This window comes from Herpailurus yagouaroundi, unplaced genomic scaffold (genome assembly GCF_014898765.1).
Source record: "Herpailurus yagouaroundi ecotype Mexico unplaced genomic scaffold, PumYag 139, whole genome shotgun sequence".
NCBI lineage: Eukaryota > Metazoa > Chordata > Mammalia > Carnivora > Felidae > Herpailurus > Herpailurus yagouaroundi.
Window position 1 is genome coordinate 20,129,717 of NW_024412394.1, and position 18,460 is coordinate 20,148,176.

Genomic DNA, 18,460 nt, shown 5'->3' on the forward strand with positions numbered 1-18,460 from the left:
GTTTTGTATTTTCTATTCTTTTACAGTGGTTAGCAAATTGAAACCATGAAGTAAGTTGCCTAGACATTACTAAAGATTTCTTTATATCTTTTAATCTTTATTATTTATAATTATGAATTCCTGAACAATAGGCACCTTCAGTAGAATTACAAAAATTGCTAGTAAAGCAGTTTGAGATACTAAGAAGGCAAAATCACTGTTTAATACTGATTTTTCCCCTTTTTAAGCAATTGTTTTTGTGTTCTACATCCATAGCCAACAAGTCATCTTGTCATTGTTATGCCAAAATGATATTATTTTCATTTGTAATACTGAAAACCCATAAAAAGTATAGTTTGACTCTTAAAAATAGCCTGATTAAACAAACTGCTTGAGTATATTCATGTTTATACATATGGTGTATATATGGGGTGTGTTTGCATGTGTATGTGTGTGTCCGTGTATAAATAGTGTCCATTAGTTTAGAAGAGTGGCTGGCAGCATAGTATAGGTGAAAGCATGCTAGAATGGGGGCCAGAAGAGCCATCTTTTATTCCTTCTCTGACACTAGCTACTGGGCTGACAGTGGATAAGTCACAAATCTGAAATCTAGTCCTCAGTTTCCTAAATGAGCAACAAGAGCATTCTATTACCTGCTTTCCAAACCATTCCAACACTGTGAGTCTATGATTACTAACAGTGTGATGTGAAGGAGTTGCCATGGAAACAAGCATTGAAATAACATAATAAAGTTGAATGGTTTCCCAGTTTATATATGGAAATATTACCACAGCTATTTTAATATTTAAAATAATGATATACTTGTTTCTTGAGATAAATGAGTGAAAAATATATATACATATACACACATACACATATATCTCAGTTCTTGGCTTAATATTATAAGAAACTATTTCAAAGAGGCAAATATATATAATGACTTCATAAAAAGAGACACATAAAAACAACTCACTGTAAATGTAATAAATAAACTGTTTCTTGCCTAATAAAATAATTCTGTGAATTTTAAGTTTGTGTTCTTCAGGGAGAAAAATACAAAGCACTGCTTTGACTGACTTTAATGATAATTTCTTTGCATTTGCTTTAGACTCTTTCTCTAAAGAGTTCAAGGAATTTCTTAACCAAGTTTTAAATTAAGTTTTAATCCCCAAATTCCCTTGAGATATAGGTTGGTTTGTGAAGGAATTATTATCAAGCAAGCTTATCACACACAAAAAGGAACATCTGGATTGATATAATCATTCAATTTAATCACTTTGACTTCTATTTCATGATACTAACCCTGTGTTTCGTTACTTGGGGACGGAATAGGATAAAAATAATTGTATGCAAGGAATGGCATATGACATTTGTTTCTTTAGGGATTTATGATATTTTTGCTCTTAAGTAATATATGAATGAAATTATAAGTTTTCATTTTTATGAATGAATTTCCAATATTTGCCATCTCAAACCCTCTTTAGTATTAACTTCTAAATAATTTGAGTAAGTGAGAATGCCTTTGGAAAACAAAACTACACACACACACACACACACACACACGCACACGTATATGTGCATTTGTTTATAGCATCACACATATAGGTGCCGTATAATAGGTAATTTGATATTATACATTGCTTTTTATAAAATGTGTGTGTGTATGTAGCACATAAAAACAAAATTTTGGGGAACATATGATAGATTATAGTTAAATTATGTAAGTAAATATGTTTTATATAAAATAAGCCATTAGTTAAAATTATTTTAGTCCTATTTTAGGGAAAAATATAATAAATTGGTTGAAGTAAAAATATACGAGAAATCACTGTGGTGATACAAGCTTAATACAGAAACCATTTTGCTTTTGAGATTTGGCATTTTCAGGATATGCAAATTTTTCATACTTTTTTATTTTAACTTGGCTACCTAGTTGTTTGTTTACACTGCAATTGTGCCAATTCAACATTTGAAAGAAAAAAAGAAATGACCATGTCCCTGTGTCCCTTATTCTTAAGATATTCCCATTGTTTACTCTGGAAGCCAAACTATTTAGTATTCAGCTCAGGAGAATGGAATGGGTATGGAAAAACTTCACCAACTGTGCCTTAGTTTCTCTTCTTCTGTTAAACAGCATCACAGTGCATGAAAACAGGAAAGGGGCTTAGAGATGAGGGTGTTGGAAACACCCATCTATAAAATGGGAGGTTGGAATAACTACTCTGTCAACCCACAGGGGGACGGCAAGGCTCATGTATCATAATATGTGAGGTTGCTAATATAGCCTGGTACCTATGAGAGGTGTTATTATTGCACACATGACCTCTGAAGTATGATCTCAAAGATAATATTTTTTATGGATAAAGAAACAGGCTCACACAGAGTTTAAATGGATTATCTCATATCACAGCGATAGTGACCATTTATGTTCTGGGTGACTTTCAAACAAATCATTATGAATTTTAGATAATTAAAAAAGAATAAGGAAAGGTTGATGAAGGAGTTGGGGAATTTGGCCTCCACAGAAGTATGAAATTCATTGGGCACTTCCAGTGTGGGCCCTGTTCTAGCATTTTCCCACAGCCTGAAAAGATATGATCACTTATGAAAGAGGAGGAGACTGGGTGGGGTCAATTTGGATGTGGATATTTCACACCTGTACGGAGACTACTCCTAGCATAATAATGGGAGCAAAAGGAAAGGAGGGATATAGCATACAAAGCTTTGCTAATTCCTGAACTGAGTCCTCACAATATTAACAGAGGCCAGTGGGGCCTTTTCTTTGGATGAGAAAATAGTTTAGGTTCTCCAGGATGGGTAAGACACTGGCCTCCCTTGGTGGTAGGTAGGGAAGCTTGGTTTAGAAGACATTTGGCTTTTGATTTTGATATTTAATGCCATTACAAAATGTTCATTGTTGCCCAAGATGAATACTGAATCTGGAGAGTATAAAACAATAGTTTAAAAAAATGAGCCACATGGCTATATACAGGTAAAAGCAAAATGCTGCTTACTGGAACATTATAAAGGAGTGCTTAAGCTTTCAGATACTTTGTTCCCAGTTCTGAATGCCAGCTGATGTGTCCTGCTTTAGTGGTGCATGAGTCATTGTTCTGAGGGCCCTTGAGGTCACTGTTGTTCAGAAAATGCAGCTCTGAAAGCTTTTGTGTAGAACTGATGTCTTCTTCAAGCTGAAAGGAGGTTTGTCCTTGACCAGTTTTCCTTGACACAACACACTTAAGTGCTACAGCATTTATCATCTACACCTCTTACATTTTGAGTCATGCTATTGTCTTTTCTTCAACCATTGGAATACTTCAACCCAGCCAATCTGTGTTGTTGTACACATTCCATCAAATGTTTCTTGAGCTAGGGGATGTGGTTTATAATAATTGGAGTCCTTTGTATATTTTTATTTTTTAAAAAATATTTTAGGTAGGTACTTTGTTGGATGGTGTAGATCATTTAGAATCAATACTTTATATTATAAATGCAAAAAGAAGAGGAAAGTTTTTCCCTTTCAAATTTATTTTATGGTGTTTTTTTTTTTCTTGACAAAATTCTGTCATGAACATTATCCTGTTAGATTCTCGCAATTTGCAGGAATTGTTATTCCGTTATTCTGATGAAAAAAAACTGAAGTCCACATATCTACAGTTGTGTGTCAGTAGTGCCATAGCTCATGGCTGCTATGAAAATCTTTCTTTTTCCCTCAGTCTTCGAAATTTTGCTCTGCACTATAGTGTTTTGAAATATGGGATATTTATTCAAGGGGTAGAAAAGGCTTAATTGTTTGCTTCAAGCATATAATATTATTGATCTTAAAAGAATGAAAGCTAATCAACATTTATTAATTGAACGAGTGAACCAGCTAAATCATTTAGAGAATATTGCTTTTGTCAACAGTTTTGACTGGTAGTATGTTTTTGAGTTTCTATGAGCTGGTTGCCACAGAAATTCTAGAATATATGCATATGTATAAAACACTGGGGACTAAAGACAAGACGGAAGCAAATGGGTAAAAGAAACACTGTGGTACTTTCACTAGCTCTTTGGATCCATCAAATTAGTAGAATTTCTAGCCAGTTCACAGAGTTTGCTATATGCTGTGTTTATTACGTTCTTGCTTTTTATTGTACATTTTATTTCTTCTAAAAGATAAAAATAAACCCAGAAGAATGGAGACCCTGTTCTTTATTTCTGTTCTTCCCTCATTACACCACTGCAGGGCTTAATACTGTCATCAAAGGCAATTAAACACAGTCCAATAGTTGAAGTTACTAATTTAAGAAGAAGCTTGCTCTAAGAAGCCATTATTTTAAAATATTAATAATGGATTCTCCAGGTCAGTGCTGGCAGCTAATTTTCAACTTTGGTCTCCAGCCAGAGGCAGTACCAACTTGTTGTCCTAGAATTATGATTTCAAGTTCCAAAGGACAGAAATAATGTTTATTTTCATGGTGCCCTGGAGTAGCAATGTTCCAGCATAAGTGTACACTTGATGAGTTATAAAGACAGATTAACAGCAGGCTCAGACCAGTGTCCCATGGGCCGTTGAAACCTTTCACAGGCCCCAGGAACTCTACATACTCTGGACTTTTTCCCCCTCAAAATTAGCAGTAGGTTTAAACGTGATCTCCTTACTTCTACCCCACCCTCAAATTCTTCAAAAGAGCCTGTATCTTTCTCTTTTGGTATTAAAACTTTTATCGGCATCGCTATAAGCAAACGGGAGGAACAACAACAATTGTTTTAAATGGAGAAGTTGAAAATCTTGTAAAGTTCGCAAAGAAGTGATCTCTGGCTTTGACTTCTCATATCCATCAGAGATGGGAACTTCAGCCTCTACTCTTACCTCTGACGGTGGAACTCATCAATCCACTTCCCTTCTTCTGGTCCTCTATTGGTGAAAGACCATATGGATCTTCTAGCCTGAGGATTTCTCTGTTCCTGAGTTATACTGAAATCAAAAAGTCAATCCAGAGAAAAGTAATGGGAGACCCCAAGCTGACAGTCAACACCCCTTGAGGCCTTCATATTGGATAATAGCCAGCATCCTGAGCTCTTTCTGGCTGTCAATTAATGTATTCATTCTTCAAGCAATGATTTAGCTCCTTCTAGGTTCCAGGCATGGTTCTAGGTGTTGGAGATACAACAGTGAACAAAGTAATCATCTCTGTCCTCATAAAGCTTACATTCTAGTGAAGAAAGCAAAACAATAGACACATAAACAAATGTCATATTACAATAAGTTCTATGGAAAAAAAAATAAAAATAGTAAGGGAGGGAAGGGGAAATTGGCATTCCAGGGAGAAAAGAGTTCTGGAAAAAGCAAAGAGCCCAAGTGTAAACTCCCTGGGGGGAGAGTAGCATAGTGTCTGTGCTAGAGTGGGGAGAGTGGTGGGGACGTGAGAGGGATCACAGCAGCAGATAAGATTGGGAAGAGAGAGGCTAGTGGGGCATAGGAACAATTAGGTCATATAGCACTTGGTAGGCATTACCTTACAGGCATGGCAAGGGTTTTGGCTTTCACTCTACGTGAGAAAGTGAGGCATTAGAGAGCTTGGAGAGGAGTCAAGTGACACGATTTGACTCATAGTGTGATTATTTGGTGGCTTACTCAACTGAGTTGTCAGCCCTCTGAGAACAAGACTTATACACACTATACTTCCTGACATAGATTAGGTCGCAGTTGGCAAAATGGCTCCAGAGAACGTCTGATAGATGTGTGCTTCAGAGATCCAAAACAATGGTTATTTTGTCTTTGAGGTGCTTCAAAAATGTCTTATATTCAGTGTAGATCAGTTCTCTCTCAGTAGGTTCATCATAAAGGATTGAAATTTGCCATTTAGAGAAATTTCTCGTTATTCTTTCTGTTCCTTTTTTGTTAACTATGGGAGTCATTGCCTGTTTTTATTTCTCCACTTAGGCTGGTAAGGAAATTATGGAGTTGCTTTTCCTGGCATCATAAGAATAACAGTTACGTGTATTAGTCATGAGTCTAGCTGGATCTATGGATTCTATTTAGAGAAAAATGAAAGAAGGGCCACTTTGGGCTTGTTTAGTTGCTGGCAATGACAATCTTATAGTAGCTCACCTTAACAGACTCTTCCAACTTGATTAATGTAATTACCTTTATTTTTGTTTGGACACAAACTTATGCCAGAATTAGAGAACAAAAGTCTACTTGAAGTCTAAAGATATCAGGGGGGTATATGCAAGGATGCAATGTAGATTAGAAATCAATAAAAGACATTCTCCTCTAAAGGCTTTCTTTTAGTCTGGAGGCAAAGCTCAAAGTTAAGCAGATGTCTCTGGGATGGCAGACCAAGGAAGATCTATCTTTAGGTGGGTTGCACAACATTTTAGTGGAATGAGTTCTAGTTGAGGGCACATGAATCACCTAGAGATTTTGTTAAAATTAAGATTATGATTCAGTAGTTCTGGGGTAGGGCCTGAGATCCCGCACTTCTAACAGGTTCCCAAGTGATGCAGATGCTGCTGGTTTACACACCCCATCTTGAGTGGCACAGTGCTAGCAGAACTCTTATTTGGATAGATCCATTAGTTTACTTTGTGTTGGCAATTTAATCTTCAACGGATACAGATTACATAAGCATTTGACATTGAGGAACCAGCAGACAAGAAGTGCAGAGAAGAAATTAACTAATATTCCAAGAGATCCTTACCTTGCCAGCAACAGCACTGGTTGCTTTACTTAGGCTATTTTATAGATGTTCTAAAAGGCACCTTGAGACACTTGTTTGGGTGATGGATTTGCATATGCAGAGACAAGACTTATGTAAAAACTCTATGTGGTATGATGACGGAGAGGACAGGAATGTAAATAATAAATGTGCCATTACTCATTATTAAAGGACCTACTCATGGATGATTATAATCCTTTAGCTGAAGGTCCAGACAGGGAAAAGATGGAGAAGGTACCTCGAACAGCTTTTTCAAGGTCATACAGTCTAGGAACACTATTGCAAAAATTAAAGTCTATAAGCTTGATGCCCTCCTCCTGGCAATATCATGCTGTTTTCTGTGAGTGTATTTTTAACCAAGTCCAGAGAGAGACATCAGTACAAATTTTATGTCTTGGCCATGCAAACTACAGAGTGCTTTAGTAAATGCAATTTGGTATGGGGTGTGTGTGTGTGTGTGTGTGTGTGTGTGTGTGTGTGTCTGTCTGTGTGTGTTGTGTGTGTGGGGGGGGTGAAAGGAGGATGTATGGATGTGTATATTGAATAAGAAAACATCATATCCTACAGTATTTTAGGAATGGTCTTTTGGCAGGAACTTTTTTATATGCCACATTTAAAGAAAGAAAAACCGGATTTAGTAAGACTAGTGAAAAGAAAGGTAAAATGACATCAAATGAAGTAATAGTGGCCAAAGTCAAGTATGTGTCAATGGACAGTAGAAATAAAACAGAAGCAATGAATTTAAAAGAAATAAAAAATATAAAAATATTGGAACTTTGTTATTGATTGGACAGAAGAAATTATGGAGGTGGGTATTTAAAAATGATTTTAAGTCTCTGTCTATGCTGTTTCTCCATATGTTTCTGGCTTACAGTAGGCATAGGAGTAATTAAAATCATGGGTTTGATGATTAGATCTGACCTGGATTTAAATCTGACTTCTTCACATATTAACTGCATGACTTTGGCATGTAACTTATTTTCTCTAAGTCTCTCACAGGGTTTTTTGTAGGGAATTGATGAGATAATCTATCTAAAATACTGAATATAGAGCCTGATCACATATAGGTAAGATATAGAATCTGGATATATGGGAGAATGATTGTGTCATTATCTGCAATGAGTCTTCAAGGATTTTGATATTGATTTCAAAGCATGTGAAATGGTATGAGCAAGGTGTAGAGGCTGTCATGAATATGACTTGTCCATGTACTATGATTTATGGATAGTGCATGAGGTTCAGAATTGGGCCACCAGTGTTCAATTTCCAACTTGACCATAGTGACCAAATACTGATCTCTGGGTGAGGAGGATATGGTTAAAATTTACAGAATGGGAAATGTGAACAATGTCCAAGGCAAACTATGTCTAGTTTTATGCTCAGAGTTGGCTTCCATCTCTATAAAATACTACTGAGTGACACCAAGTTAAGATGCAGGAGAAAAAACAGGACTGAGGAAAGAAGTGACAAATACAGTGTAAGAATCAGGGCAACTCTACCAAGGCCAAGTAGGCAAACTAGAATGAGGAAGCCTCAGACTTCAGGGACACAGAGTCCAAGAAAAGAGCATGTGGGACATCCAATAGAGTAGAGGAAATAGGGAAATAATTATTGTCAAATTATCAGACAACCATCAAATTCAGGAAATTCATAGGAACTAAGGAGCATAAAGGCTGGTAAGGAAACATATATGAAACATGGGTGATGATTCTGATACTAAAGCTACTTGCTATCTAGAGGAGTTTCTTTTTTGGTCTCACCCTGGAGGTTGATGATCCCAAGAGAGAAGATCTGAGTGAAAGTCTCCAGGCTAGGATAACCCAGATTATCATCCTGCCAGCAATGCAAGGGTCAGGGTCTCTGGCAGAGGGATTCTCTTAGCATATCAAGTGAATTTGGTGACATTTCTCCTCTCTGCCTTCATCTTTTTGCCTACTCCCACCAAGCTTAGCTCCTAAAGCTCCATGTTGGTTTTAGAACCTGGTGGGCCCCGAGTACTAGAGTTGTTGCATTGATTTCCTACCTCACAAAGGAGCAGAAGAGAAGGAGAAGGTAGAGTAGGAGAAGGAAGGGGAAATAAAACAAGAAGTCAAGTGAAAAAGAGAGACAAGAAATCTGGACAACTTAGGATCATGACCCAAATATCAGGTGTCTCCCTCATTATAGGTGGTTATAGAAATCAGTAGCTGCTGAGGCTTTGTTCTTATGCTGAGTTTACTGCAGGGATATTGCTCTCATACATATACTCCACGGTGCGACTTCATGCATAATTGGATGTTACTTGCTCATTTTTTTCCCTCTTGAGAGAAATCAGAGTTTCTTAAGTGGGAAATATTTCTCAGCCTGGGGAAGATAGAGACTTTTCTCACTCTGTACTTCCCTAGTTGACATAAATATGAAAGGCAACTGGGAAAATATCGATTGAAAAAGTATTGCAGAGTGGCATTTATTCAAGCCTCAAAATGTATCAGGTGGTTTATAGAGCAGAGAGATAGACATAGTCCCTTAAGGCTTAAATTGTGAGCATCAGTGTTGATTGAGGAGAGCTAATTTACTATATTCAGAAAGGAAATGGTGTTGAGAAGAATGATTACGGCAAAATGCTCAGCCAGAGAAAGTGTCACAACTTTTTATTGAATTGTTGTTTGGGATGTTTTTGTAAATTTATCAATCATTTTGTGACATTTTACAGTGTAACAAGGTTTTGGTGTTTGTGAAACATCATTCTGAAATTGCCCCTAAGTAGATTTCTCTGTCTCTCTCATCAAACTGACATTGCGTACAAGTTTATGAATCTTGAATGACTAGTCTAGCTAAAACTCTTTTGGTTGCAAGTTACAGAAGTAAATTTGAGTTTTAAAAAGTACGAAATCTTGTGTTAAAAAAAGGAAAATCTCAGGGAGCCTCAGGACAAGAAATTCAGCTGGGCCCCAGGAATGTTTTAGAATTCAGTTCTGGAAAGCCCCCTAGTGTCTCTTCTCTCTAGGCTCCATGCACTTTGCTCTCTTTCTTGATCTCATCTGATATGCTTTTTATGGCAGGTTAAGTCTTTCTTATAGTTCCCAAATTGACATATTATAATTTCAACCTTCCCAAGAAATTTCAGAATGGTCTATTCCTTTTCCACATTCTTGGAAGAGAAAATCTGGTTTCACCTCCCTAGCCTTTTAGGTCAGAAGGCCATCCCTGGTTTCATTATACATAAAATGAACATAGTTTCCAGGGACCCAGCTCTGTGGATGTTGGGGCATGGGGGGTAGTTTCCAGAAAAATAAATTGTTAAAGGCTTTGAGACTGTGCCATATTCATCTCTCCTTACCAGAATGAGAATGCTGCCTGGTGCTAAGGACATTCTCCATAAATATTTGTCAGATGAAATATTTATTGGCTGAATGAACTGGTGAGGATATAGGAACACATTTGGCTAGATAAATGAGGAAGGTTTTTGCATTTTGAATGTCATGATAATAGATCTTTATGAGTTCATTGGTGTAATGGTTAACTTTAAAGTTATTTTAGTTAAAATCATTTGATTTCTAAGCTGATCTATGTATTGGTAAAATCATTTTAAAATTTAAAAATTATCATTTTTTGTGAGAACATTTGAATAACTTAATGATATACATATTCATTCATTTTAATGGTATTTATTTCTTTATTTTTAAAAATGTTATTTGACATTCATGAAGACTAAGCCTGGAGTGATTCGCCCAGTACCTGTAAAATCCAAAATATTACTGAAAAAAGAGGAGGAAATTTATGAACCCAACCCTTTCAGTAAATACCTGGAAGATGATAGCGACTTCTTTTCTGAGCAGGTGAGCATACATAAGACAAAGTCTTTGATATTTTGACAAATAACTGTATAAGTAATGGAGATGCCTCTTGAGTATAGTATGTGCAAGAAAATGTTCATTTGATTGGAGTATCCTTAGTAATAAGAAAAGTTCTAATTTTTGCATAATAAAAAGAAATTCATATATTCCTAGGATGATATCTTGAAGTATTTCAAATTAAAAAAAAAAAAGTTTTTTCTACCTACTGCTGGCATTGTTTTGGGAACCACTCTCCATAAAAAAAAGGCATCATGAAGTCACTGGTTGGATGGGTCATATAGGTGTTGCATTCTTATTTTTAAATTCCTGCATCTTTTTTTAAGAGCTGCAATATTTGATATTTAGCAAAGGATCTATTGTACAGATGCATAGTAACACAGTAGAGATGATACGAACCCCTAGATTGAGCAGTAATAGGGGATAGGAGTTTAATATATTTTAAGGCTTTTTTGGTCATTTGGTTTATATGTAAAAAAGGTATATTGTCTTCCTCTTATATATCTTATATGTTGGAGGAGGTATAATGGAAGATTTTTGATGGTATTTTGTAAGCTATTAGGGAAACATATGAAAATACACATTTATGTAGTATAAAAGTCCATAAATTATTTCAGAGAGGAACTCTGCATCTTTATTTATCCTATTAAAATGCAACAAATAGGCATGGGTTGTATATTTTATATCTCAAATACCATTCTATGGATAAGCAGTGGAAGCAATCTAGAAACCTTTCCCAATACAACCAAGGAATGTAAAAACACTACCCTTGGTAATGTGTAATAAAATATACTTATGAAGGAATATAAGGTGATATACTCCTTTTAAATTTCACTTTGGAAATGATAATTAAGAATATTCTTGAAATATTTGTGAATCATAAGGAATATCTTATCTTCCACATACGAGCTCTATAACATCTCTCTAGCCGTCAGTTTCTTCGTGTATAACATGAGGCATTCAGATCAGGTACTTTTTAAAGATCCTTCAAATTAAAAAAATCTGGGTTTCTTAAATTCTAAGATTAACACTGATTGTGTCAGAGGTCCCTGAGTAGCCTTATAAAAATTCACCATAAATTGTTATACTTTTTACTTATAAAATGGAGGTGATATTTCCTGTTTATTTACATGTATTTTGTAAAGACTGATATGATTTGATAATTAAACATTTTAGAAGGCACTAATATCATTGAATATGATAATTAAAGGCAGTTATTTTCATTATATAGAATAAAATGTAGTAGTCAATTTAAGTTAGAGAAATCTTATTGATATAAATAGGATTGTTATCACTAATTCTACATGTAACAGAAATGAAAATTCATCATTAACAAAAACACTTGTTAAATATCTATTGCTTGCATGACACAAATATGTTAGAGGTTTAATGTGACATTTTAGACAGTATGGGATCATTATAAAAAGTATAAAAAATAATGTAGTCAAATGACAAAAATGCCAACAGTTAAAACAAACTTCACATATTATCCATGTAACTTACATTCTTCAAAATACCATCTAATGTTGTAAAATAATGATTTTGTCCTTTTATTTAGTATAATTTCAAATTTATGCATTTTAATTTAAACAAAACTCATTGTAGAATATCAGGTTATCTATTTATCTATTTATCAGACAATTTGCTGTCTTCAGAAATGATAAATTCTATTTTCAAGTTTAAGAAATTGTCACTAAAAGGAGTTGCCATTTCTTTTCATTGCTTTTCCTAACTATACAGCAAGTTTAAAGCTCTGTTTATGTACAACATAAGCCTATGAATTTCCATATACTTTGTGGAAAATGAATTCTTTTGCAAATATGGAGGTGCCATAGACATAATCATATTTATATATATTTTTTCAATCAATTTATTCTTGTTTATATCCCAACTTCTTTGTGGAACATAAAAAGGGATCTGCAGGCTGTCAGAATTGAAAGAAGTATGGCATACTACTTAAAAGTGAATTCCAAACACTGCCTGGTCTTACTCATTAACCTTGTATGAGAGGGAAAATAATAGAAACTCGGGGTCCTTGCATACTGGGCAACTACATGTACTATCAACTGGTCTCTTTTTATTGAGTTCTAACTACCATCTTGGTGTGTCCAGAATCTACGCTGGAGAAAGATAGCAAAGGCACATCGCAAGCGCAGATGCTTAGATCTACTTAAACTATCAATTGAGTAAGAGCAATTTATAATCTCAGCATTGCCACTTCATTAGAAGTTGAATAGAAGACAGTGCACTCAAGTTCACCAGTCACTATTGTGTTCTCCTTTACTACTGCCACAGAATAAATTGAATGGTTCTAAACTCAGTTGATCTCACCCACCCATGTAATGGAAAATTCTTTAGCCAGACAGTTGGGCCAAATTGAAGCAGCTCACATTCACTAATCTGCCTTGTACTGGGGACAGTTCCACATGACAGGAGATGCTGGATGGGATTGTTAAGTCAATAAATTTCCCCTAACAGCTTCACTGCCATAAAATATGATTTCAAAACTCTCTGTTACAAAATGTCAGACACTAAAGATGATGAGACCAGACGGAAATGTATTTACTGTAGCTTAAGAAGGTACAAGCAGGCAGCCTTTTGAACTGATAATGAACTGAAAATGTGCCTGGAGACAGCCTCTGAGTACTAAAAGCAAAGTTTGAAACCAAATGCATAATCAAATAATTGAGACTTATTAATCAACAGCTTTTACATCAAAATGGCATAGGCCAGGAAGCATCATTCTGTATTAGATGGGTTTTGTAACAAAGACTCTTCAGAATGAAGCTTATGCTTTTTTGAAATTACCTTTAAATCCATTATTGTATCAATCTGTGGTCCTTTTGACTTATTGCAAAATATCTCACACTCCACGTTTGTATTTAAAACTATGGTGATGTACTTTGAAGCATACTCTATGGATGATCAAGGTCAGAGTTGGAAAGTAATTAACAGAATTGATTGGACAAATGGGCATCCAGAAGACACTGAGGCTTAGAAAATCAATTCACTGATGAGAATTAAGATACTAAGGAGCCCAATGAGTTTTAGTTTGTCTGACTATTTGTGAGTTGGCAAAATACATTGATTGTTTTCTGGTCATTTAGTGTATCTAATTAGATAAAGGTGATTTCTTCACTTAAGATCCTCAATTTAGTATAAAGAGCAATTGCTAACCTCACTTGTATAGAATGTTATATGGAATATTCTCTTGCGTTCTTTATAAATTAGTAACTGAATCCATAATATTAAATATGTCATTTTCTTCTTAAACCTTAGAGAATTATATAAAAGAAAGCTTTGAACAGAATTAAGGAGGAAATATTGTTAACTCATCTGATTTTCCTGGAAATTTTCTTTTTAATGAGAAAGAACACTTCCCAGACGTGTGCCTCTTCATTTTTATTTTCCTTCTAATTTGCTTCAATAAGCAAAAGAACATGTTTTGTGTGAAAATGACCATTTAGTGAATTTCCTCCACACCACTTCACAGAGAACATAAAGGAATAATTATAAGGAATTTTCTTTTTTGCAGTATTTTCAGTCTTTCTTTTCTTCTGGTTTTTCTTAGATATCTGACTTCCCTACCAAACTCTCTGTTTGACATTCAGCTTTGATGATTATGTGGGTGACTTTCACATTTCTATCTAATTATTCATAAAGTTGGATTTCTACTGTGACCTTCCCTTTCACTTCCTTGTGTCATGCACATGTTAATATTACAGAGCAAGTTCTCACCATTGTCCTAGGTGAAACTGACAATACCGCCTTTTATTCCAAATGACTTCTGGCTTTGTCATAAATTGCTGCTTTTTCAATAATTGTTTCTCAATCAAGATGGCTTGCTTTTTTTGTCATAAAAATATCTTTTATCATTGCTAACCTTTAATTAGAAATATTTTTGAATTTAAAATGTTTAACCTATTTAGGTCTAGAAGTGATTAAGTGGTTTTCTGAATTGTTTTAAGGGAGGGAGAATTGAAATTCCTTGTGTTACATTTCTTTTGGAAGGGTTAAGACCAGAGATTTGGTTTCTCCACATTTTAGCAAGTTTATTCAAGTAATGAAATCTTTGTGAGTTTTTTCTTCTTTGTTTTGTCTTCCTCCCTCCCTTCCTTTCTTATTTCCTTCCTCCCTCCCTCCCTTCCTCCCTCCCTTCCTACCTTCCTTCCTTCCTTCCTTCCTTCCTTCCTTCCATCCTTCCTTCCTGTATATGTAATAGGTAATAGACAATTTATCACAAATAGGTAGTATACTGCATGTAATATATAGTTTATCAATATAATAAACTGTTTTTCTTTTCTTTTAAAAAAGTGTTCTAGAGAGACAGAATTTGCCTTTTCTCTGGAATGTAATCAAATAGGATCACCTCTTCAAATTAAAAATTTCATCTCTCCCTTTTTTTTTTTTTTTTTTTTTTTGGTTTAAGCTTTCTCTTGACCTTGTGTAATTATTGAAGTTGGGAGACTGGAATCAGGGTTGCAATTTTCTGTTGCAGTTGTCTACAAGCTAAGAGAAACTTATTTTCCTGTCCCCCTTCCTTTGCCTTCTGTAGGGTTAAAGTCTAGAAGAGATTCTTACTTGCTTTAAAACAAGCAAACACACAAAGAGGACCCATTGCCACTTTGATCATGATAGATAGAATTATTCTAATAATTCTAATAATTAGTTAAGCAACTGAATTCTAATAATTAAACTCTGAGGCAATAGTTGCTTAACAAATATTGGTAGATATGGGGTATCTGACCATAGCCTAATCTACCAGGGAAACAAAGACAATCTGAAAGCTTTATGCAAATGTGGTCTTTGATGTTTTGTTAATTCAGGATGTCCCCATCTATCTTTATTTAAGAGGAATGGCACTGCCTTATTTAGAAACTCTCATGTAAATCATGTTCCAGTTTTAAGTAAGGTCTTGTGCAAATTAAATATTCTGTGTGATTTTTCTCTGATGAATGTCAAAAGAGAGAAGGTAGCTGTGTAAAAATATTTTAAGTAATATCCAGAGTAAACGTTAGAGATTAGAAAATTGTATTTACTGGCAAGGAAAAAGATACATTCTTATGCTTTACTTTACAGAAGTAAACTCCCTGAGCTTTGAGTCAAGGTCAGCCTGTAGGTAGAACTCTAGATGGTAACAATCACAGGCCTTTGGCATGGTTTTGTCTTCTGGCATGCAAGACAGTGGTAAAACTAGTGCTCCTCAACCAGGACACTGTCTACAACTGCCTTAAAATGGTTTGGAGGGTAATTATTAATAGTGTTACAAACAAAAATAAAACCCGAGGCCCAAAATGGTATCACTTAGAGTTTCCAAACCCCTGCTTAACATGTAAGTGATTTGTAGTTTCAACCTCCCTGGAAAATGTAGTCTTACCTTGCCAGTCAAGAATTTTTCAATCTGTGTCAATGAGTGCCTCTGGAATCATTTCCACCCACCAATGAAAGGGGAAGTAATCTGCATGATAAGGATACCTTGCTTTTCCCTTAAAAGCCACCTCCAAGGAACATTCCTTTTCTTTTGCTAGTAATGTTCTTGCCCCACCCTTCTTATAAAAGGCTTCCCTTTTGTAGAACTCCTTAGAGCTCCCCTCTACTTGCTAGATGGAGTGCTGCCCGGTTCATGAATCATTTAATAAAGCCAACCAAATCTTTAAAATTTTCTTGATTGAATTTTGTTATTTAACAATAAATATCCTTAGGAAATGCAATCAGAGTGAGAGCCTTTTGATTTTCTTTTCTCTCTTGAACAATTTTCTTTGACCCATGACAAGTGGAATCAAGGTAGAAAGCATAGAGGGGGACCTAGTAAAAGTTGGATGTATTATCTAAATATAAATGCTAAGATTGATGTGTTTGAAACACATTATATTCTCTAAAGCACTAGGGACATTGTTGCTTATTTTAAAGTGTGGGTGAGATTAGACAGTCTTTGATGACAAATGTAAAGGTCACAGCAAGATATATAAGTCTGAAAATGAGTTATGTGAAGAGAGTTGGAAACCTTCTCTTTTCTGTGATCCAAGATAAAATAATTTAAGGTGGGTAATTTAGGCAGAGAAAACAACAAATCCAAATGAGAAGAGCAACCAAAAGAATGTTTGGAGAGAATGAATCAGAGATAAAAGTGGTAAAAAAAAAAATGATTTTTTGAATTTCATTAAAGAGCCAAACACAGCCTGAGTGAGAAGTCCAGCATATGGAAAATTGAATTCAGGCTGGTAAAACAGGTCATTTACAAAAAAATATATAGGAAAAAGAAAATGGAATACATTATACAAATGCAAAAATGTAGTTTTCTTTATTTCAAAGTTTACATGGAAAGGAAGATCTGTAGTAAATTTATAAATTCAACATTGGTGATTCCTTAGGGATGAAAGAGCTGACAGGTTTTTTGACTTTTTTGAAATAATGTTCTAATCTCCAAATATGGACATCCTAAGAGAAATATAATCTGTTGTAGCCAGGCCATCCAAATATCAATTTGTCTAATGGACCTTTAGACGTGTAATATGTTTTTTTTTTTTTTTAAATCTTTACTCTTTCTTGAAAATAGAAAATTGCATTTGGTCTTAAAATAAACAACTCATGAGAAGCTGGATTGTTGGTTATCTTTATCTAGTAGAGCTGAGAGGCTTAACATACTTTACCTGTTCAAATAAAACCAAGTGTATATGATATCCATTGCATTTGGTGCGTTCGGAAAAATAGAGGTTTTTTTTTTTTTTTTTTTTTTTTCAATCTTTGGCTAATCCATTTCTGGAAAATATTGGGTTCTCATGAATTGCATTTGATAGAAGAACTGGCCTTTTGCAGGGTATTGTAGGGTCAGGCTAATTTCACCTCTGAATTTAGAATCCCCATCCAGGCAGGACCTGATGACCTTATTCGTTCTGATGTATAATTGAATCAAAAGAAAACTAGAACAGCTTGGTTTTGCTGGAAGAGTTCTGAAATCTGGTTTGTAGTTGTGGAAGTGTGATTAACCAGCTCTACCCTTTGCATTTGTGAATCAGGAAACTCATCCATGAAGTAAGGGGATTGGCTGAGCCCAGTGGTTCTCAACTGGGGTGACATTGCCGTAAACGTTATTGGTTGTCACAACCAGGGATGCCTCTGGCATTTAGTGGGTAGAGACCAGAAATGCTATTAAACATTCTACAATATACAGGACAGTCTCCCACAACAAAGAATTTTCCTGCCTGAAATGTCAGTAGTGCTGGAATCGAGAAATCCCGGACCAGACCATTTCTTGGTTCCCTTCCAGCTTCAAGAATACTATGACTAATGAAGCTCAATTATACCCCTGCTAAGGACATTTCAGTTCAACTGACAGTGACTAGGTGTCTTCTTTTTGTGTCTTAACTAAGAATTTTTCCCTATTTGATTTGTACAAAGGAGGTAAGTAAGCCTCCTTTTATGGAATCTCCCACGTTCCATGTAGCCTCTACTTGTAATGATAGCCCTGTTAGATAAAGGGAATACATTTTCATTGGCTCTAGATATTTCAGCAACGTTATGGCTTCCCCATCTTCCCAGACATTTATTCCTCATTCTTGTATTTCCACACTTGTTAGATTTCAAGAAAATCAAACAAAAGGAGAAATTTTTGAATATCAGCCAGTCTGTATGAAAAATGCATGCTGTTGGATGGAGTCATTCCTGATCCTGGGCCTCATTACATACCTGCAAAACGTGGGCATTGTACAAAATACTTTCAACAGTGTCATCTTACCCTGAAATTCTGTGTCTATGTCTTTAAATATTATTATAATATAGTAAATAGTATTAAATATTAATATTACTTAAATATTATTATAATATGATAAATATTATTATTAAATACTATTTAAATACTATTGCATGATATTTCTCATCCTTAAGTGATTTGAAAAAGGAAAAGAAAAAAAGATCAAGTGTTACTTGGGTCATACCTTTGGA

General features: G+C 35.0%; 1 protein-coding gene across 3 annotated transcripts in view; it reads left to right on the forward strand.

The window, feature by feature from the left end:
• MLIP (muscular LMNA interacting protein) overlaps positions 1 to 18,460 on the forward strand; it is a 252,167-nt gene that overhangs the window by 190,775 nt on the left and 42,932 nt on the right. For all 3 annotated transcript variants that reach the window (XM_040473782.1, XM_040473783.1, XM_040473785.1), the window contains exon 11: positions 10,376 to 10,504. In XM_040473782.1, the coding sequence (XP_040329716.1) occupies positions 10,376 to 10,504 (129 nt within the window). The remainder of the gene's footprint in view (positions 1 to 10,375; positions 10,505 to 18,460) is intronic.